This window comes from Zonotrichia leucophrys, chromosome 8, assembly GCF_028769735.1.
Source record: "Zonotrichia leucophrys gambelii isolate GWCS_2022_RI chromosome 8, RI_Zleu_2.0, whole genome shotgun sequence".
NCBI lineage: Eukaryota > Metazoa > Chordata > Aves > Passeriformes > Passerellidae > Zonotrichia > Zonotrichia leucophrys.
Genome location: NC_088178.1, coordinates 11,932,752 through 11,955,826, shown reverse-complemented (window position 1 = coordinate 11,955,826; position 23,075 = coordinate 11,932,752). Strand labels below are relative to the sequence as shown.

The 23,075-nt window shown below is 40.7% G+C and overlaps 2 protein-coding genes across 2 annotated transcripts in view; one reads left to right on the top strand and one right to left on the bottom strand.

Moving 5' to 3' along the window:
* Positions 1-178: 178 nt before the first annotated feature.
* Positions 179-19,611, bottom strand: DPH5 (diphthamide biosynthesis 5). The gene is given in 10 exon segments (XM_064720340.1): positions 179-422; positions 1,291-1,394; positions 2,463-2,502; positions 3,416-3,536; positions 12,847-12,955; positions 15,888-16,012; positions 19,138-19,316; positions 19,319-19,395; positions 19,397-19,528; positions 19,530-19,611. Coding segments are annotated over 10 exon segments (1,179 nt in total). The 5' UTR covers positions 19,598-19,611; the 3' UTR covers positions 179-198.
* Positions 19,612-20,041: 430 nt separating this feature from the next.
* Positions 20,042-23,075, top strand: part of LOC135451287 (uncharacterized oxidoreductase ZK1290.5-like) — a 44,207-nt gene continuing 41,173 nt past the window's right edge. Inside the window, exon 1 of the mRNA XM_064720347.1 lies at positions 20,042-20,152. Coding sequence (XP_064576417.1) covers positions 20,122-20,152 — 31 coding nt within the window. The 5' untranslated portion in view covers positions 20,042-20,121. The remainder of the gene's footprint in view (positions 20,153-23,075) is intronic.

The following is a 23,075-nucleotide window of genomic DNA, read 5'->3' as shown; positions in this document are numbered from 1 at the left end:
GTGTCTGGAGGTGTCTGCAGGGTAGGAGCTGATACCAGCTGGTGCAGTTTGCAGCCTCAGGTAAAAGCAGGTCCATGTTCCTGCAGCATTGCCCTCTGAGTCTAACTACAGTTAGACAAGTCTTAAATAGTGACAGCAATATCTTTATGCTGTTATGCAATTAAAGATGGAATGAAAATGTAAATGCCTCATTTTTATTTAAGCAGTCCTTTGACATGCATTATTTTCAAAACTGGAACTATCTACAGAGAACAGTTTAAGCATTTCCAATTCCAGAGGATGCATAGTGCCTGTAACAATTAAGGAATGTAGTGGAGCACCCAATTCCACAGTGGACATCTGCTGCAGAGTGCCTGAAGCAATCTTCTCATCTAGAGCACCAACACGAGCAAGGCCAACACAAATTGTGTTTTCAGTAATTTCTGTAAGAAAGAAGATGAAATGTTTCATTTATTGACTAATGGTCCTATCATAAGGGAAAAAATACTCAAAATGCTTAAACCTTAACACTGCTTTCTTAAACCTCCAATTATTAAAATATTGGAGTGGCCTAGAAAGAAACTTGCTATTCAAAGAAAATACAACTTAAGGATGTTGATAAGGAAGAATTCATTCAGGAATTGTGTTCACTTTGAGGAACCTGCTGCTTCTGATTCATTCTATGTAAAGGATAAAATTAAGGGATTTTCATTTTAACAGTACTGAAGGAATAAACTTTTTAAATGAGGAGTAGACCTAGACGAACTTGTTAGAAAAAATTCTGTGACACAATTGTATCATCTTTATGAGCTGCTGTGCTTTTACCCTTGGTCTCAATAAACATTTCACAGTTTGCTCCTGACCAGTGTTAAGAATTCAAGGTGAAAATGACAGTTCTGCATCTTTGGGTTAACCTAGATTCCTGCTGGTGTTCACACAGAGCAGAGTGTGACCAGTCTAAGTAAAACAGAGCTGAGATTTTTTTAAAGCTTGACTGATCTAAAATGCTCAGAATCCTTTTGCCTCCTGCAAGTCTAATGGCTCAAAGAGCTCACAGTTCCACATGGATAGAAGCAGTGCAGGGTTTCCAGACTGAGGCTTTGACTGTAGCTCCAGGAGCCACCAGTGCAGCTTCACTGCTGCTCACTGAACTGTGCTGGGCTAAATCCATCTCGTGACTGGGATTTAGGGCAGCCCAAATCCACTGCAGAGCAGAATTCTGGGAGTCAGGGGAGGGGAGTGGAGTTCAGAGGCTCATCAAGACGTGTGACTGGAGAGGGGTGGTAGCAGACAGATGCAGTCCAATCATACCTGGCTTTTCTCCTTGGAGCCTTCTGTTTTGAATAATGGCAAGAAGCTGTTCTGCAGCCTGATTCACACTCATGTAACGTGGTGGCTCATAAATCTTTCTTCCTCTGCAGGGAAGGAAAAGCAGAGAAATTTTACATATAACCCATTTTGTTATCCCCAGCAATCTTACAGCTTATTTCAAGAGACCTCTAGACCAGCAGGTTGAATTTAAACAGGCCCAGGCTCTCAGGCTGGGTCTTTTAGACAAAAGTGGAATTTTTAAAGAATACAGAAATCTGTTGTGCTCTCACCACACCTGTGAAACAGCTGGGCTCCAGCTGCCAGATCATTTAGATCCTAAAAGCAAATTCAACTGCTAGAAGCAAGATGCTGGTTTTGCAGCTACTCTTGAAGGATGCATTAGACTTAAATCCAAGGGCATACAACTGTTTTTCTGTTAAATGCCCTGTAGACAGATGATTACAGACTAGAAATATATTCTTAAATGAAATGCTGCTTTCTTTGCCAACTGCGGATTCAGTCAAACAGATTTTATTTTGAAACTCCAGAATAAACAAACCTCAATGATACTGTGAGACTTCACAAATGTTAATTTAGACCAGTTACAGCATGTGTATAGAGGAGCCATTTATATTCACCACTGTGAAAACATACAGATTGCAGAGATGAGTAAGATGTGGCAAAAGCTTTTTGAACACAGTTAAATGAGCTTAAGAGCATTTTCTGTATATTGCTTATTTAACTCTTTAAGAAGGGTGTTATGTATTCTGCACTCTGCACTGTTCCAGCCAGTGTATAAAGAATAAAATCAGAACACTGTTTCAGATATTAATCTGTTTCAGGAGATGGCAGAACAGTAGAGAAATAACACTTCATTCACCAAGAGGAAAGCCTATCTGTGTCTGACTTAGTGCTTCTCACAGGAACAGTTACAAAAAAGATCATGTTCTGCTGCAACTCCATTCACTTACTGTAAACAAAGCCAGGCCCTATTGCAAGGAACAAAAGAGTTTCACTCCTGGTAAGAAAGGACAGTGGCCACCAAGAAGCACAAGAGAAGAAGGCAGGTAAGTTCAGTATTAGATTATGGGCACAGAACCTTTGTTCCTTGTAAAAAAAAACCTTTGTAGGGGCACTGTATGTTTCTATGGATTTTCAAAATGGTGACTCACTTCATGAGATTCTCCAGAGACTGCTCCTTCACTTTAATATCTGTAGAACAAAACACATTAAAACACAGCTTTTCTACAAGCTTCCCACTTAGTCTTCTATGTAGGTGAAGCTTTAACAATGTTTTAGCTATTCTTAATATTGTAATATTATTATATTTAGCTATTAGAATATGGATCACACTGTACTGTTTCATCTGTTAGTTAAGCTCAAAGCCTGTGACTTTATGCATGTGATTTTACCCAACAATAGGGCAAATTTCACAGATTTCAGAGCAACACAGCCAAATAAAAATCCTGGTAAATATTCAAATAGGCATATTTACCATAAGATAGTTAAATACTAGCACATTTGAGCACGCCAGTTCATTTGGACTACTCTTAAATTATGAGCACTTTATGTCACAGAATGCAAAGCAGTCTGACTGCTCGACAGTGGTTACATCACTGCCATGCAGGAACCTGACTTTCATTAGCACTTCCTTCCTGTCCCAATCAAAATTTAGAACAAGATTCTCTTATGGGAAAATAAAAGGATTTGGGCAAAACTGAAATAGAGAAGGGGTCAGGTAGGTAAGACTCTGCACAGCTGCCAGTTTTATGAAACAGATTGACCATAATCTTTCCAAGAGGAATCTTACTGTTACCTGTACTCAAACACCCTTCTTCCCCCACCTACAGAAAGCTGGATACACTTTTAACCTCAAATAAGTATTCCTTGTTACATAATCAACTTCTAAACCAAAGTGACCCAAATGAAAGGGGTTAAAATGCAAAACCCCAAGATTGTAAGTGCCCAGTTTACCACATTGCTTCTACATCCATGAAGTCACTTTCAGTTCAGAAGTTCATCAGCACTAACCTTTTTAATGCCACATTTGCTTATCTGGTGATCTAGTCAGTTGGGTAAACACTCAATAGACAAACTAAAAGGCAGGAGAGTGGCTGCTGCTCACCAAGTAAGCACAGGGTGTGCATTCCGTTCCGCCTGTTCTTCTCAATCTTGTCAAAGAAGCTCTCTGGTTTCCATGTATCTGTCCAGAACACTATGGAAACGGTTTCTCCAAAATTGTACAACTGTACAACAGAGCAAATGCAGTAACACACATGAGCAATAAGAAAAAATAAGAGCATTCAATAATGTTAAAGGCCAAGTAATGAACTACCTATAAAGTTTTTGCTCCATTCACCTTTCCAATGCATAATTAGTAACTTTCTATTTCTACTTTCTATTGTTACTCAACTCTGAAGTCCTTTTAAAGGCAAAAGCTTTGTAAGATTAGCACCAAAATCATTATTTGTTACTTCTTACTTTGGCTAAGGGTTTTTTATTTCTTACTTTGGTTAAGGTTCGACAGCTTGGAATAATGCTATAATTTAATGTTTTGATTCTATTGATTTAAATGGCATTTTGCTGCAGATGGAAGCTCTAGCAGGCAAAAGAAGTTACAGTCTAAGGAGATAGTGGATATGAAGATCTGAAGACAGATTGTGCACGAAGCAGAGAGGTACAACATTGTCTATGCACATATGGAAAGAATATTGCTGGCAGATCCTATGTCAAGCATATTCACTGATTCTATTCTCAGCCTTAACACATTTATTACTGGAAGTAAGTCCCTCATCTTGCTGAGACATTTGAAGCCACAGTCTTGCCAATTATCTCTGGTGATGCAAAAGGGAAAGTCATATGTAACTTAAGGCAGTATCTGGCTTGGAAGTAGGTTTTGCCCTGAAATAGGGGAATACCAAGCATCAGTTTTGGTCTATTTAGCTCTGGACTGGGGCCACCCCAGATGGATTTTACAGCTTGCCAATATTCTGTCTGCTCAAGCCCACCAGGGAAACAACAGCTACATGAACTACCCTTCTCACTTTCTCTGTACTCCTGGAAGGAAAAGCTGCTTTTCCAAGCCCATGAAAGGAGACAAAGGCACTGTGTGTGCTTTGGCAGAGGACCCTGTATAGAAGCAGCTCTGGCAGCCCTGTGCCATGTGGGGATTCCCCTATACATACTTCTGTTGCTGTGGCATTCGCCTGTGGCTTTAACTCCTTTGTGCTGGTAGAGCAGAACTTGAATCACAACAGAAACATGTTTATTTTCAAAAGCTCAAATTTTAACCATTCATGCTGATAAAATTTATTCAAAGATTCCTGGAAGATAACTGAAAACATTTCCTCTTTTAAGTATTTCATTCTAGCACGAGCACAAGAACATACTGGGTACATTTCACAACCTAAAGGTTCTTCCAGTAAATACAGGTTTAACCAAATAAGTTGCTCCTGATGTAACCTTCCTGATATTAACTATTTCAAGGCTGTGTTCTAGAAAATAAAAAGAAAAATCAAAGTATGCTTTGCCTATTTTTTCATGTGGCTGCCTAGAACTCATTCCCATTTTGTACCAAATCTATAGAAAAACTATTAGAAAAGAAGTTTCTCCTTCTCCATGTCACTGTTAGAGCATCTGGGAGCAAGATACCTTTAATCTCCCTGGTAGCATTCCTGCAAACTTCCAGAAGTGCTGCAATGTCTGATACCAACCTAAGAGCTCCCCATCAGCACCTGAAACCACTACAGCCACTTCTCCAAAGCAGCAGTCCTTGTTCAGGACAGAAAGGGGCCTCAATTAACCTTAAATCTTTCTTACCTTGGCCCTTTGGCATTTTGATAAACCAAGGAAAAAAACTTCCAGCTCTGCCCTTTAGGAAATGAAAGGCTATGCAGAAATGGGAAAAATGTTAATATCTGTGAGGTATTTTGTTGGGAACCAGAACTCCTAAACCACTCTGCCACATGTTAAGAATGAGCTGGACTTTCAACTTTATACCATACATTGCTAATTCTGATTGTTATCATTCTCTTTTCCATTACTCATTACAAAGATCCTCTTTGCCAACAAGAAGTTAAGCAAGTTATCCTTTTCCCTGCCAATCATTCACTAATCTGTCCTTTGTTTACAGGGTTTTGCATAATTAATAGTGAAGCCTGGATGTCAAAAAAGAGTAAAATATTTTTGTCAGAAACTGCCTGTCTATTCTGTAGAAATACCTTCAGAACACCTTCATGAAGAATTGATACTACAGACAACTGTACTTAGTCTCAAAAAATACACCTGTTTTCTCAGCACCTGGAAAGCACAGAAGTAGTTTCTACACCAATAAAATAGAGTAGGATATATTTTATTGACCTCCTGGAAATGCTTTTGCAGTTTATGCCCCTCTACTAACTAAACTTGTGAAGAACAGATATCCTAGGATTAATGTGCACAGATTCTTACTTTAAATTACAGAGGGAGGAATACTTCTTTGGAAAGTCCCTGGTACACCATCAATCTGAATGCTGAGGAACTGAAGTAGTAAGTGGGATACCTCTATTGTGCTTGAATACTTATAACCAATTACCTTACAAACACTTCTACAGACACAAACTAATATTTTTTTCTCATCCAGTATTTGATCTCTGCAGATGTGTGACATTTAAGAAAACATAGGAACTGCTCTTCACCAGGGCAAGCCTGCATTAAGAAGAACATAACTGTATCAGAACTTACACTTTAAATGCTATCCCTCCTCATGCAGAATTCAATTTGTTCCTAATTTAATTTCCTCTGCTGTGCTCTAATTTCCACCTTTTGAACTTGTGAATGAAGTATCTGACTTTCAAGAAAAGCCTTGCAGCAGAGAAACCAGTAAATGCCAAAAATGGCACTACTATCCTAAGGATTCAGGAGTTACAGAAGACAGCAGGTCCACTAAAGACAAAACCAACTGAAATTAAAATCCATTCTTTCCACCAACCAAAAAGGGCTGCAGAGGGTCCCAAAATTCCAGGATCATGCTTCTAATTGAAATAGAGCTGTCTGACATGTTTGTTAACCAAGGAGTGTTACAACACAACTAAGGATTACTGCCATGCTTTGAGACTGTTCAGGAGTTCAGTAAGATGATGAGCTGTGTGTATTTGCAGAGACCAGGGATTGGCTGTACAGCTCTAAAGGGAGGCAGCAGCAAATGAAATTTCACAGCCAACTTGTGTGTGCTGCACTCTATATGAAGCATGAGGGCTTTAGGAGTGGGCAATGTGTGCTTTGTACAAGCCCCAACATCTCAGGCATCACACTTGCACTGTGAGCAGATTTGTTAATGTGCCTACATTCTGCTCAGGCACAAAAGTGCCAGAATTTCAAAGGGGCACAGTGAAATGGTTGGACAGATATTTCATGTTTTCAGCTTGGAAACTAAAGTTCTTACCTTCTTCTCAATGCTCAAAAACATCACAGAAAAGTTTCAAAAGGTCCTTTTGAAAGACCTCAGTCTTTGGAAATACCCCTTTCTCCGCACCCTCCCCCAAGTAGAGACTGGCTTAAGCAAAACTCTGTGCATCAAATTTTGCAATACAATAGCTCAGGTCAGCAAAGGAAGCCAGCACTCCACTGTGAGGCAATGCCCTGCTGCTAGAGTTTTCTCACAAAACACTGCAGAAAGCTCTTCAACTCCCAGTTACATCACTTCAGGACAAGATATAAATTCCTATTTTATTTACACACATGATATGAAAGAATGATTGAAAACTTTTGGTGCTTGTTTTCTGTTAGTATTTTAATCTTTCTATTAATGCTATTTCTTATTTTACTTCTTGTTTATACAAGCAGAATTGATTGCAAATTGAGAGGCCAGAATGAACTGTGAGAGAAAGTACCATGATCTCACCTTGGAAAGTCTTCATGCAAGTGGAATTTCAATGAAACTGCTGAGCCACTTTGTTAAAGACCAGTCTGATATCAAATACCTGAACCTGTCCTGATCCATTGTCCTCACTTGAAATCATGGTGTGGTCAAGCACCACAAAAATTTAGGGCATAAAAGACAGAACAAGCTGAGACTAAATAGGGAAATTAAAAAAGGAAGATCCACCATCCCCTCTAGAAAGTACTAAAGCAAGCAGGATAGAAGATGCAAAATAATAGTAAAGGTCAGTTGGCCAACAGCTGCAGAGAAACCAAGAAGTAAACATTTCAAAACACAGACATCTATTTTTACAGCATCTTTCCCAGAATTATTGCTGTATCAGCTTCAATGGTGACACAGCAATTTTTCACTTATGAACCTATCTCCTTTCCTAACATTTCAAACAGCTTGAGAACTAGTCACAGGTCTGATTCTTCCCAAAAAAAGGAGTTATTACATTCTTCAGACCTGCCACCATACACAACCAAATACCTGAGACCTCCTAGGTCAGAAATGCTACAGAGCCATGTTCTGGTCCCAGGTCACACTGCAGATAGTTCTCACAGCACAGGAATTATGTGAATGATGGAAATTCAGACTCTTCTCAGCCTCATTACAACCCGCTGGTGGGAACTAAGAGGCTTTTTCTCCTAAGACTATTCCTCTTGGAATAGTGGATTTGGAGACTGCAGAGCACCTTGCATTATCCCAGGTTACTTCCTGATAGATCCCAATGAGCACACCCAGAAAAGCTAAGATACATTTTCTTTTTCTTTGTCATAGGGGTTCTGACACGATGCTATGCAATGTTCATCCTCAAAGATAAGGAACCTGAGTCAGGTTTTTCTCTTTATTCTCCCTAACCTGTTAACAACCCTCCTGACCACATACATCAAATTAAAGGGCTCCTGCTGCTCTCTGTATTATATATTGTTGCTTGATAGCAGCTTAAGAAGTTGTGTGATTGTCAACAAAGAGATAGTAGAATCACTCAATCTTTGTTTTTGCTTGGAATTGGTCACATGAAACAACCACAAGTTCTAGCCCTTTACACTACCTTATTTAGTATCACAGACCTTTAGCAACTTTAAATGCCTCTCATGAGAGCCTTCACATGAAACTGAAAAGTTTTACCATTCACCTAGATGTGGCTTTGACTCCTTTTTGTACTGCAAGCTGAGAGATCGCCCTAGCTGTCCCAAAAACTTCCAGTTCCCTTAGTACATGCCAGAGAGAAAGGAACTGGGAAGAAAACACACTTGGCTGAGGGAAACTCACTCCATATAATTGCAATCTTCAGAAGGCAGCTGAGACAAATCACATAAAATCTGTTGAAGGGACAAGCACATTTTGTTTTGGCTGCCTCTTGGATCTGCTTAGGAAATAGCCACTCCATAAGAAGAACAAAATTCAGCTATCAAAATACTGAGAAAGCAAACTTGCATAGGAGAGGATTTGCTCCCCAAGGTAATGCCACCTTATCTTTAAAAACCTTCTAAGATTCTTGCTGTCAAAAGCAATGTTTCCTTCCTGCCCTGAAGGTGACTTGGGTTACTAATATGAAATGAAGATATCTAAAAGAAAAAAAAAAACAAACCAAACCTGATTAAATAGATGTTTCTGGGTCATGTTTGCTGGTGACAAATAGCACTAAATTGGACAGCAATTGTGAGTAATGAAATAGTGTGACTAGCACTGACTTAACCTTTAATTGGCTTGAGAAATAAATGCCAACTTCTTAAAGGCTCAGAAACTGTTAGTAACTGAAAAAACAGAAATAGAAAACAGTTAACAGTCAGTAATTTTGTGTACAGTCCCTCCTATTAGAGCAGAGTGTTTTTGAAGATTAGGGCACACAGAGAGAGTGGGACTCAGAGGCTCCACTCCTGCAGCTACTACAGGGTTTCTATTTGACTATGAGCACAGTAATTAACGATAGCATCCTTCAGCTTCTTCATCTTTAAGTAGTATTTTTCAACTTGACACTGGAAATGTACTCACCTGTTCAGCAAAAACTCAAAAATAACACAGTAAGCATTGCTTTTGCATTTAAGTGACCAGCTGCTAGCAAAAAGGCTATTTTCTATTTTATAACTGTAATTGTCTTACAAGAATTAAGAGGACTGCAAACATAAAACCCAAGATGCGTCACTAAAAGAAACAAGGGCACACGCAGATGTTTGTTCTGAAGCTATTCAGCTGGAAAGTGGGTACATCTCAAAAGAAAGGCAGCTCTTTGCTGCTACATGTTTTTTTCCTAGCTACCCAACCAAATGCTTCAAAATGAGCAGCACCATTCAGAAATGAGCGTCTCATTTTAGCCTTTTATCTCATCCTGTGACTTGCCTCCAGCTTTGCCCTTCAGTTCTCAGTCCTCTTTCTTTATGTCAGTGCCATGATCTCAAGCCATTTCAAGTTGCATCATTCCTTCACATGCACCACAGGTCAGCGTGATGCAGAATCTTCCAGATGTGTTTGACCACCAGCAGTTCTACCCCAAGGACACATTAGCAGCACTGGGTCAGAGAGAATTCTGTCCTGAGAGCACCAGTCTGGCCAGTGACTTTCTCAAACCAACCCAGATGTCATGCATATTAGAAATGAAGGAGAAATACGCAAATTAGAGATCCTCATTTTCCTGCCTCTTTATTCTAGGGCTAAAAGCCTTAGCAATCAGCCCTATTCTGAAAAACTGAGAGTGGGCACAGGTACAGCCTGTGCTTCCCTGGCAGTGTCTGCAGATACCCAAGTGCCTGACTGTCCTCACTGGTGCTTCATCCCCACCACAACAGGAGTCCGAGTGGCAAACACACCCACGTGCCAGACTCCAGACAAGGGAGGTGAACCTGCAGAGAACATGCTAAGAGGCACTGACATAGGAGCACATTTCTTGGCTTCCATCCCATAACTGTATTCTTTTGTTTTAAGGGAAAACAGCTTCTTCAGCCTTGGAAAGAAAAAAATCTGTTACAGTGAAGCACAGCAAAAACAGTGTAAAAGAGAGAGGCACAGCAAATCACAGTGCCTTATGCACAGTCAAGACTACCACTTTGCTAAGTTATATTATCCCAGCACAGTTTATCAGACTGTGAGAGCTTCCAAGAAGTTGAATTTTCAAAATTAAAACCCCACTCCTTTTTTCAGTATTCCAAAACAGTTTCACTAATTCTGTTAAATGATGAGATAAAAAAAAAGTATTTGAAAATAGATATGCAGCCCTCTTTATTATTTGGCAAGAACTACAACTATGGGATGAAGGTAACAAACCATCACTGATGCTGTACCAACTTTACTAAATCACTGTACAGGAAAATTGCACAGTACCAGAATGTTGTTGGCTGCACAGAAATATTGCTCTGATGACCAAAGATGTTCTTTTGTGACCAGACTGTGCTGTGGCTGCATTTCACTGACAGCCTAATCAGCAGTTACAGCTCGCTACGCACATGGCTCTCTGAACGGCGTATAAAGGTGTTTCCTGTTTTTCTCTACTAAGAAAGAGAGAGGGCTTGTATGACAATCAGATTAAAACAAGAAAAAAAGCAAAGCTTTTCTGTGGTGAAGCAAAAGAGGAATCCCTCCCATTGACAGGAACTTTACAATTGGAGACACAATAACTCCAAAATTAAATTGATGGCAGGAGACAGCCATGGAACGTAAAGGCTTTTGAAAGAAATGATAAACTTCCAACACAACTCTAGTTAATCAAAGGCTGCTTTTTTGTCAGATACACCTCACTTGCTGTTTATGCCAGTAAGGAGAAATCAAGACTTAAATGTACAACTGGTTATATTCAGCCTGGTAATGCAATCACTATTTCCTAAAATGCCTTATATGACAACAGGAGTGTGGACTTAGGAGAAGGCAGCCCCTCCCAAGGCAGAATGGAAAAGGGGACTAATGCCAGAGTGAATAACATCACATTTCCTTTATGGTCTGCTCCCTTCAGCAAGGGATAAGGGAATAGCAATCTAATCTCCAAAACTCTGCATATGTGAATAATCTTATGGACTGTTTATAGTCTACTCACATTAGGTTTCTGGCCCTTTTTTTCAATTAACCTAAAAGCTACATACTGCTCCTTCCTATGCCTGGCTGAACTGTGGAGGAAGCAAACTTTCAGAAAACTTAAAAATCTCTTTGGGCCTTGCATCTTCCTTCCTAATGAATTTAAGAGAACAGTAAAAAAGAGAGCAAGTAGTAGAAACTACTTGTCAACAACCTGACAGCAGCAGCAAACTTTGCAGCACCATCAAGCCAAAAGGGGAAGGGTGAGCCCCAGCCGCAACTCTTGTTTTACCCATCCTGTGCAGTCATGCGACAGCTGCTATTTGTCTGCTGGGTTTTTAGAAGCCCATCTAGAAGCCCATGGGTACCAAGAAGCCCATTTCCTTTCTAAAAGATAATTTTGCCCAAGTCTTGCAGCAATAGGCAGGCATCACTATGAAGGTGCTCACAAGAGAATTATAAAGAGTGTGAATGCTATGCAGCATTCCCTTTAGCATTAGCTAACGGGACAGGTGTCACTGCATTGGTTTTGAGCCAGGTCCGACAGGGTGCTCAGATTTCTAATCAAAACCAAAGATAATACCCAAACTCATTGACACAGATTTTCTGCTGTTGGCCAGCATTACTATTTGAATGGAGTTTGGAGTATTGGAGTAATTTGAATGTACCAAAGTGTTTGCTGAAATTAAAATAAATTGTGTTCTTTTTTGTACTTCTAGGAAGGAATTCCTCCTTCAGCAATGGAAAGCTATTGCTCAAACCCCCAACTTGTCTGTAGTACACTTACACTCCTGTGCTTGCTTTTGGCTTTTATAAAGTGGGAACTTGGTTTTGGGGTCCCATACACAGGGAACCATTCTGAACCTTGAGAGGGCAGGTTCTATGTTAAAGTGATGAATGAAAAGAAGAGAGCGAAGCTTCATCTAATTTATATGTGATTAGTTATGATTTATACACTACCACAATATCTTTCATGAAGTAAACGTAGTAATGGACCTATATATGTGTAAAAGGAAGTATTTTCTTGGGGAACACTAGACCTTTTCTACTTTAGCCATTCAAGATGCACAACAACTGTCATTTGTTTTACTAGTCCTTGGCTAAGCAAATCCCTCCTCCCTCATCAGATTGGCAGAAAGTGGAGACAGATCAAATTTTTTAAGAGAAAGAGTGCATGATATTCAAGATTTTGGAATTATGATCTGAGTTGGACATATGTGCAGGCTTGTGCATGTATTTCTTATATGACAAGATCAGCATAGTTGTCTACAGGATAACAACCTTATTTAAGAATAAACTTATCAGGTATTACCTGATTTTACCATCAGTAGTAAAAGGAAGCCAACATGAACAAAGCTTCATCTGTAAAATAACTTTAAATACCAAAGGCTCCTGGGGCAGAAGGAAGTTAGAAAGCAGAAAAGAATAAATGTGTTACTATTCATTTTCATATGAGTTCATCAAAAAGGGCTTTTGCTGACATGTGGCATGCTAAAAGGAAGTGCTAAAAAATTCTAAGATTATGTGTACAGTTGTTACAGATCTTCAAAGTTGGGATTGCAACATGCACTGCCACAGCAGTAGAGGAGCTCACCAATTCTCAGCTTAGCAGTTGTGAAACAACATGTATGCATACACAAAAATATTACCTGTAAACCACAGCAGCCCACTGCATTCATTATTGAAGCATTGTGAATGACCTTGTAAGGAATCCCCAATTTTACTGCACGTAGCACTAAATCACTGTGTGTTGTGGCCCTGTGGTAAGAAAAGGAAGGAATTAAACATTGGAAACATGGTGTCACCAAGTGTTACTATCACTATAGTTTGTTTTGGAATAAAATTAAAGCCTTCACAACAAGGACAATACAGAGGTGGGAAAATGGCAACAATATCCCAGTGGTTACAGGAAAATAAAAACTCCTGTAAGGATTCCATGTCATCTTCCCCAACTGAAATGCCAGGCATCCTCAGTATGGTACAGCCCTTTGCAGCTTTCTGGCATCATTAGAACTGTAACACTGTTACAATGTCACTTTATAAAGTAGCCTTGGCAAGTACTTGAAAAGGGAAGTTCAATGTATCCTTTGTCTTCTGCAGGTGTCTGTTGAACATGCATTGAACTGTGAAGGTCAACTCTGTTTGGCACAAACTTCCACAAAACTCCAGGATTTCATTACTGGCTGCACAGCCAGGCCCTCTCCCATCTGCACCAGCGAGTGCCAGGAAAGCCCCACGCTCACACAAGAACTCTGAACAGACAGAGGTGAACTGCATGTTTACTTAGAAGAAACATCCTTAGACTGAATCAATTTTTCTAACAGTTAATCCAGATTACTCAAATTAACAATGCCTAAATCTGAGTGATAAAGCTTATTCTGAAAGAGTTAAGAATATTTTAGTTTCAAACAGAGTTAAATTTAGCTCCAGGTCTAAGGCTCAATAAACACATTGCAGTGATTGACTGCTGCAAGAATCACTGGGTTTGCAATTAAGCAGTTGAGATTTGAGCCTTTTTAAAATGGTCAGTACATACAGATTAAGCAAATCTTTGAACTACAACAATGTTTACGTATGTATTTTGCTTGTACATATGGATGTGAAAACTGAAAATGCATCTACCCCTTGCCTAAATTTGTCAGACCTGATCAATGACCTTAGACATCTCATTCCCAAGATAAGACCACACACTTTTGTGTAGCCATTCCAAAGAAGGAATGAAAGAAATAACATATGGCCATCAAAACAATAAACTAGGAAAATTGCTTTCACCCTGGCCTTGTTCAGTTACCCTAACAGAATTCCCCTGGTTCTAGCCTGATAATTTCAGTGCTGTGTGTCTGACCAGCACCCAGTCAGCAGATCAGGTGCTTCAGACTGGAACACAAATGTGGCAGCAGCTGGCAAAGCTGTAAAGATCAATATTTTTAAAAAGAAATCAATTTCAGCAGAAGAAAAAAAATGAGGAATGTGAATTTGGGAAATCTGACACCCTTATACAAACAGGCTCCCAGACCTAGGAGAAGGCAGCAAAGTGATCTGAACCAATACTTTAGTTACTATACAAACATTGCTCCTGACTTCCAGAAGCAAAGGGGACTTAAGAATGTCTGCTCTAAGAGAAGAGGAGACTGGTTTCACAGCCTTGTGTTATTCCCTGCACATACAAAGGACAAGGAGCACTGGAGGATTTTGTGGTTATGCTAATACTGACCAAGGCATCAGCTGGCTTTTTTCACTGACATTTGCTCCAGACAGTATTTTTTTCTCCCAACAGATCTCTCTATAATGACTGTAGCTAAAGGCAGAAGTGCCCTTATGGGCACTCAGCTAACACCAGGAAAAGTTTCATGGAGTCATCCCTCTACAGGCAAAACTACAGCAGTATTTTCTGTCACTGACACAGAGGTTAAGTTTTATGGGTAGTAATAATATGGATGTTAACGCCAGCCTGGAGTGGTGGACTTTCCATTGTCCTTCTAAGAGCTAAGAACATAAACACTTAGAGAGAAGCAAGTCATTCAAAAAAAGGGTGGTTTTTAACAATAACATAGTATGGTAACCAGAACTGAAGTATTTTGACATTGAAACTTATGATAACTGAGGCAGATCAGAATACTGCTTACAAGTAGCAGCTACATTTCAATCCATGGAGCTTGTTTTTTCCATCTTGTGTATTTGTACCAGTCACTGGCTCAGAGCACAAGGGTACAGGTAACATGGCTCTACACTCTGCACAAATCAAGTTTGAATGTAAACATGGACTGCAAGTGTAATCAATATTTCTGAAATACAGAGTCATCTGCCCACAATTATTTTAATATAATATTCTCTTGCCAATTGCCTTCAACCTGTATTTACATAAATTATCAGCTTTTGACAAATGTGTGCATTGCTCCTTTTTCCATAAACTCCATTTTTTCAATCACAAATAAGGTTCTCAGATTTCATTTTTCTTGTGCCCCTTAACATTGTGGTATAAATCTTGCATCACCAGCTGGAGATGAAAAGCTCTTCTGCATGGCTTGACATTATAGATTGATGATGCCTGACCAAAGAGACAGAAGGAGATCCTTCTGGTCATAGAAAAAGCCTATACTTTCCAGCAGGAATAAAAGTGGAAACAAAAGGCCTAATAAACCAACAGGAGAATACATTTATAATGGCATACATGATTTTAAGAACTAGCATATATTAAAGCAGATTATACAATCAATAATCTGTATTGATTCTAAAATAATATAAAAACTGCAGTTTATAAGTGCAAACAGCAACTAAAAGAATATTCCCCCAAAACAGCACATTTCTTATTTTTTTGATAACAAAAAATTTCTTCTGTTAGCAAACAAATCATGAGGCAAAGCATTTGTTATAAAAGGTAGCACAGAGAATAAAATGATAATGAATGACATTATAAGTATCTGCTGAAGGAAAGATTCATACATTCTGGAGGATCCACATTCTAATCTATAATGGACACCTGGGCAAGGAAACTCCAAAGCAAGACAAAGTGTAGACAACTGTATGTATATTTTTAATATGTCTGTAAAGTAAGGACTGTACAGACATAAAAAGTGTTTCTGGTCTGAAAATCAGTTCCCTCAAAAATAACAACAGTTACAGAGTTGGATTCTTCCTACTGAGAAAAAAAGAGTGATGAAGCTATAATTAAAATGTTGCTCTGTCTTACCCAAAAGGATCACCAACCACAAGAAATGCGACATCACAAACATCAGCTTCTTTTAAAAGGCTATCTGCTTCTTGTTCCACCATTTCTCGGTCAGCCAAAATCAATTCTTTTCCATAAAACTCTTCCTAGAAATTGAAATTAATAATAAACATCAAAATAAGACACTTAGGAACGTTTTTGTGTGTCTCTGGGTGCTCACTCAGGAACACAGCCAATGAACACTGGAATAGGTAAGTTCATTATTCTCCCCAGCAGCCTGCCCCATGTGTTGGAGAACCTCACCTCTGCTTGCAAGGAGCTTTGCACAGAGCAGCTCCTGAGCTGACAAAAATCAGTGAATGTGAACTTTATCCTGACACTGACTTGGAGTTCTGTGCTTTCTGTGTCAGTTGAGCAGCTGCACCTGAAGCAGCTCAGACCCACCTGCACTGAGGGTACCTGGGTGCACTCCAGGCAGAGTTCATTTCAGTTGCTGCTGTGAGGCACCCCCTCTCCCAGGCTGAGCCTAGCTCTTGGGCTACTTACAATACTGGCACCCAACCAGGCACAAACACCACACTAGCTACACCACAACCTGTTCTCTCAGATTTTTCCTCAGTACGTTTTAGCAAACCACATCTAAGGAATGACTTCATATTTGTCCTTCATCTTGAGTTCTCTTTAAGAAGTGCTTTACCAGGTATACAGGTAAACATGTATTTGATCCTGTCCTTAAGTTTTCTTCAGCAGCTCAGTAATCATTGTGTCTCTTTGTACATTTTAAATGCCTTTATTTGCAGAATCAACTTCACACATGTAAATGAAACTTCAGTTAGTTCTAGAACATGTTTTCTGATCATACTGAAAACATCTGCCATGTTGTGTCACCATGCATTTTACATGCTCTTTACATGATTAATATTTTTTTCCAGGGCAAAGACCAAGAAAGGTGGTTTTGTTCTAAGTAGTAGTCAGAAAATTTGTGTGGTATTACGAATAATAACAATAAATGGATAAAACCATTGAAGTCAGTTATCACCCAGAAAGGTTTTCCTCTGACTTCTGTTACTTCTTTGCCCACACAGAACACTGAACTGACGACAGAACTGTAATACCTGTACGGAAGTGGAGTAATGCTTCCATAAAAAAATCCATCCCATAGTGACAGTAAAAGGCATGGGACCTCTGCTACCAGGCAACATGCCCTTCCCTGAATATGAGTTCCTGCCCATTTTTGAGTTTTCCTAACTGTATAAAATCAGCATATTATTTTCCTTGTGAAAAAGACTGCAACCTGTACAGATTCAACAGAGAGGGGACCAAATAAATGTGTAAGCAAACCTTGCATCTGTGATTGTGAACCATTGACAGTCACCCTGGAGTAATGCTGAGATCTGCACTGAACCAACTGCAGCAAAGTTTGACACCCCACTGGTTTTCATCAGCCCAGATGCACATCAGGACAAGGGAAGCCTGGCTGTAAAGCAGAGCCCCATAACAGCATAGATCCCTTCCAAGGGCTGCCACTGCACCAGCCTGGCTTGGGCCCAGCACTGTGAGCAAATGCACGCTCCAGAACAGATGGGGTGCAGCCCCAGGAACACACCTTTCAGTCTGCCTTCATCCAAGGGAATCTATTTGCATGCTTTGAGACTGCTCCACAATGCTAATCAAAGCATGCTAAGTAGAGAATAGATAAACAGTAAAATGTAGACTCACTGGGAGGTCACTGGGTCCAAACAGTTCTTTCACCAAACTCAGGGCCAATTTGGATGGTCAACATCAAATAACTTTTACTATACATTTTAGGCCATTCCAATAACAAGCAAGTCTTGTCATTTGAATTTTATGACCTGATTTTAATATCATCAACAGAGAAGGATTTCTGGGAAGTCTCTGCAGGAAAAGATCCGCTCTTTACTTCTTGAGAGTTTTCCTCTAACTTTTCATGTGCTTAGGAGAGAATGACCACCAGATTAGTAAATAGACTATTCAGCATTGTCACTTGTATGTAAACCAGGCTGTATAAACACTTGGTTATTAACTTCTATATTCCCTCTTAGGTGTTTTAGGTAAGACAACATTTTCACTTTGTTTTTATTGATCTTTTTATCTCATCTTTGGCATTTCAAGGTCTGCAAAAGACTTAAAACAGTAAGAAATATATGACAAGAAAACCCAAAATAATCACATCAAAAACTGTCAGCATTTTCCTATTATTCAGTGTTTGATTTTCAGATGGATAGGAATCCATTAATTTTTCTACTGATAGCAAATGCTCATTTTGAAAAGTAAAAATCTCCAAGTAATCCTTTCCATTTAGCAGTTTTCCAACTATCAAACAACCACAAAGAACATTTTGTTTTGAACGGAATGACTTCAATTTAGACTGCTTCAGTGTACTGAAAAGAAACATAAGCTACAGAGCATATCTTCATACAGCACATAAACCAGAGATGCTCCAAATATTCTAGCCTACCTTGTACATAGCGACCATGTAATGCTGATTACAAGCTATAGGTCTCACATGCTCTGTGTATCTGCAGCTCTGCACACAGGTACATTATGGCCATACAGCACCAAGGCCCACACAGCATCAGCTTATTCAGAGGCAAGGTCTCTGGCCTGTGGGCAGCTATGCTATTTTATGCTATTATTTCTGCATTAAACTTCATCTTTCTATGACCATCTGTGACCTCCTCAGAGTTACAATTTGCACATTTTTACTACTCTTGTCTTCCACGAGGTGTGTTTACTAACAAAAACTTAATCTCCACGTTGTCCAACATCTCTGACTGAACTGTGCCTGTTCTGGGAATCCCTGCATGGTGAGGCAGCTTGGCCCACGTGGAAATGTGACATAATGAAATTGCTATTCCCAGCAGGCATGCTATAACACCTCAGGCTGATACAGAGGCGCAGGGCTTCAAAACATGTGCTTTTCTGGTATGACTTTTGGATGGGGTTCTTTTATTGCTGTTTTTAAACAGATTAGACACTTTCTAACCAAGTCCTCCAGTATCTCAGGGTTTGCACATATTGGTAGGCTTTGAGATGAAAACTAGTGCCAACAGTTGTAGGAACATTTTATTTTTGCTGCAGTCTTCTTGCTAAATAGCAAAACAATTTCTCCTAGAGAACACGGTATGTGAAGGTCCCGTACATGAATCTCCCGAGAGCGGGCACCGCTCATTTCTCCTCCGGACCCACCAGCCCCAGCACGCCCCGGCCCGCTGGCACCAGAGGCCTCGGGCCCTGTGGCCGGACCTACCAGCGCCTCCTTGCCCACGGTGAGCACGGACGTGTAGGCCTCCAGGTACACCCTGCGGCAGCGCCGCACGGCCTCCAGCCCCTTCACCGTGATGTCCTCGGCATCGCCCAGGCCCAGCCCCACCAGGTACAGCATGCTCGGGGAGCGCCCGGCCAACACCCGCCTCACCAGGGAAACCAAGCGGCCTCAGCCGGGGCGCCGCACGCCCCACCGCCCGCCGGGACCAGGGCCCAGGCCCGGGGACAGCCTGGCTCTCGACTGCTCGTTTCCCGGCTCCCGGCCGCTCGTTTCCCGGCTCTCAGCTCTCCGTTCCCGGGCTCCTCCCGCCCGGCTCCCGGCTGCCCGCGGCGCCGTTGGGGTGCAGAGGCCGCCGGGAGTTGTAGTCCCAGGTTATGGCAGCGGCTGGCAAGCCCGGTGCGGGCGGTGTCCCCGCAGTGCCGGTCGCCAGCGGCCACAGCATCCCGGTGCTGGGGCTCGGTAAGTGGCGGCGGGCCCGCCCAGAGCCCGCCTCCCTGCCAGAGGCGTTGTGAGAGGGCGGGGGTCACCCCGGGGCCCGGCCTGGCCGGCTCGGCAGGTTCGGCGCTGCCCTTGGCCCGCAACCGGACTCGCCTCAGGGCGGCCCGGACCGGAGCCTCCTGCCGAGCTGCCCGCGCTGAGCCGGGCGGGCCCGGTGTCCCTCCGAGAGCCCCGGTGCCCCTCCGAGAGAGAGCCCTCGTGCAATGGGGTGAAGCTTCGTGCCCTGCCACATGCCAGCAGCTCGGCGTGCTGGGCAGCGCTGAGCTCGCAGCGCCGCTCCCCTCCAGCTGCCCCGCGGCCATGTGCCGTGTTCGGGTGGCTCGGGTGTGTCTTCTTCAGAGTTCTGTTTAGAGCAGATTCTCATGATAGAATGAACCTTACCGCACCTGTTGAACTGAGATCCTGTGCAGGAATCTCAGCGTCTGTGAGGCACAAGGGAATGGTGGTTGATGATAATGATGAATATTTATGCAGCTGTCTCTTACACAGTCACTGCACAGTAAGCAAAATGGCTTATGTTGATCAAAAATTACTAGGGTTTTTTTTTCTGTTTTTTGTGGATTATTTTAACCTGTAACACTTACTGCCAATTTACTTTTCTTGGAGATTACATTTTCTTGGAGATGATTTTATAAAATTAAGGAAAAAATAATGTAAATAGTCTTTTTTAGAGAATAGACTTGATTGTCTTATAGCTATTGTTTCAGTATATGCTGAACTGTGCTTCGGACTTGTCTACAGAACCACCTTTTTATTGGTGTAAGAAACATTTCTTGGGTTATGGGTAGAATATACTGACTAGAAAGCAGACATGCAGAAAGACTCCTTTGTACTCTGCACCCAATAGCTGTTCCCTGTCGTTTTGCTGTACTGGAAAGTTCTGAGTAGTTTATTGTTATGCCTGAACTCATACCACAGTAAATGGACAGTGGCATACAAGAAAATCAAGTTTGAAATTTTCTGGCCCAGTAACTTCTGCCACGTTTGGCTTTCCAGGAGCTTCTCTTGACTTTCAAGGAACTTCTCTTGACTTAGAGTGGTAGTGGTGTCATGAGCAGGATTTGGTTCTTTGATTTCACTTACTTGTCTTGCTAGAGTAACACTTTACATACTGCTTTATACAGACTGCAGATCTTTGAGGATTGTGTAATAGATAGGAACCAGTCAAGTCATTTTAAGAAATCCTTGATATACACTGCAAAATGCTGTGAATTTAAGAAGAGAAGGGAGGGAAAAAAAAGGTGAAGACTTGCCATGCTTGCATTTGTGGTCAAGCTATAAATACCAGAACATGCAGCCCAACACAATGGGGTCTTTATGGTAGCTGTTCTCACTTAACTTCTCTTTTCCACATTAATTGCTTGTTTTTGTTACAGTCTTACTGCATTAACCTATATTGCAATGCAAAAAAAATTACTCGGATATGAAGTAGAGGCAAACTTTCTTAAATGAGAATATATTTTCTGCAGGGCCATTTTCTGCAGGATTTGAGATTTGTTTACCATTTTTTATCCCTCTAAACCTGCTCACCTGATTGCTCTCTGGTGCCTCAAGGACAACTTTAATAGATACAGATGTTGCATCTGTTGCTAGATAATCTTTCTAAAAGCTTTAGAGGGATAAATAAAAGAGATAAATATGCATAAAGATGGTTTCAACTGTCCAGTTGTGTCACCTGGAAGGCAGGTCGGATAGCTTTGCAAGTTACTTTGAGGTGATGAATCCCCTTTTGTAGTGTCTGAGAGCTGAATTAGGAGATGGGTAATGTGTTTCTTGTCCAGAACATATGAGCCAAGAGAGTGCCACCACACCCTGGAATAGCATTCTGTCAAAATTATCTCTTCTTCCTCTTCAGGCTTCAGTTACCAAAAGGTATTTCTGATGGTGGTGTTTTGATATGGTTTCATCTTTTTAATGGGTTTCTGTGCCATAGCTTATTTATCATTTGTATAGAGGTTAGTAAGTTGGTCATGTTTGATGCAAAAGGGAAGATGTGGGGAAGGAGGTGACGTCTTTGATTAGGTTACCATTCACTTTCTGGGGCTTTGTGCTCTTCTATAAACTGTTCTTAGTGAGAAGGATCTATTTCCATTAAAATCTCTAGTGAGAAAGACGAATTTTAACACCAGAGAAGGCCATAGAGTGTGCAAAATTTGTGTTCAGTCTGAAGGGTTACTTGGAATAGTGTGCCAAATTGTGTCCATCCAAAGTTTCCTATCTACTTAGATGCAAATTCTTAATGTCTTGTATCTGGCAAGAAGACCAGTGTACTAGCCATGGTAAAACAAGCTGACTTGCCTGAGACACCAAGCAATTATATTCTAAGGCAGCTCCTTTATGTTAGAAATATGTTGTATGGCTAAAGTTTTAATTAACAGATTAAAATAATCTGCAGCTTGTTTATTGTATGATTATGAAAACTGCTGGTGACTTTGTGTTTCAGATGGTTTGGGGCTAGCTGCTGTGTTAGCCAACATTCACGTGCAGAGGGTTAAGCCTGTGTATGGTCAATTTTCATTACAAAGGCTGCTTTCTACTGGAGTAGGCTTAAGTCTAAAATGAATTGGCATTTTGGCCCTAATACTTGTCTCAAGGGTAAATCTGTGCCCCAGAGAGCACATTACCTCACAGTGGCTGTAGATTGCATTAGGAAAAGGATACATGCACTATCTTGCTCATAAGATTAGTGTTTTAGAATTGCATGGCAAATAACTGATACAAAACCTGACCCTGTTTAGAAGTTACAGATGTAGTTACACTTTTCCATAGGAGCTACATGTGTCTGAGAATCTGTTGGTGAGACTTTGTACTATGGTAGAAAATTATATTCTTATAGTTTCTTAACTACAGAATACTTTGTGCTTTCCTAAAAAAATTACCACTTGTCAAAATGGCATACTCAGTATCATCCTTATCAGATTTTGGAAGGAAAATGCATAATTTGAACTGTTCATGCTTACTTCTGCTCAGTAGGAAACTTTTACCTAGACTGTTGTCACTTCCCCTTTTTTAAGTCTGAGGAGTGAAATGCCACTCTCTATAGCATTTGATTACAATTCAGTAGCACAAGGGCTTTTCTTCCTGTATCTGAAATATTAGGACCTTTGTCAAGGTCCTGTGAAAATGGTTTACATCTCTTCAGGATTGTTTTGGTACTTTCTATTGAAACTCTGTTGATCCCCTTTATATGGTAGTTACCTTCCCATACACAGAGGTTTCTGTGTTTTTCTTTGTTAATTTGTGTTTGTTGTTTTGTTTGGGTTTTTTTTAGGGATGATAATAATTAAATTCTGGTGGCTTGGTCAAGTAGCCAGTGATTTCTTGAAAAAATGGGCTGGTGATACCAAAAGTACATGGAATCTCTTTGTTGTTTCCTATGTAATCCTTGGGGCAGCTAGAATTAACAATAACTTGATGAGATA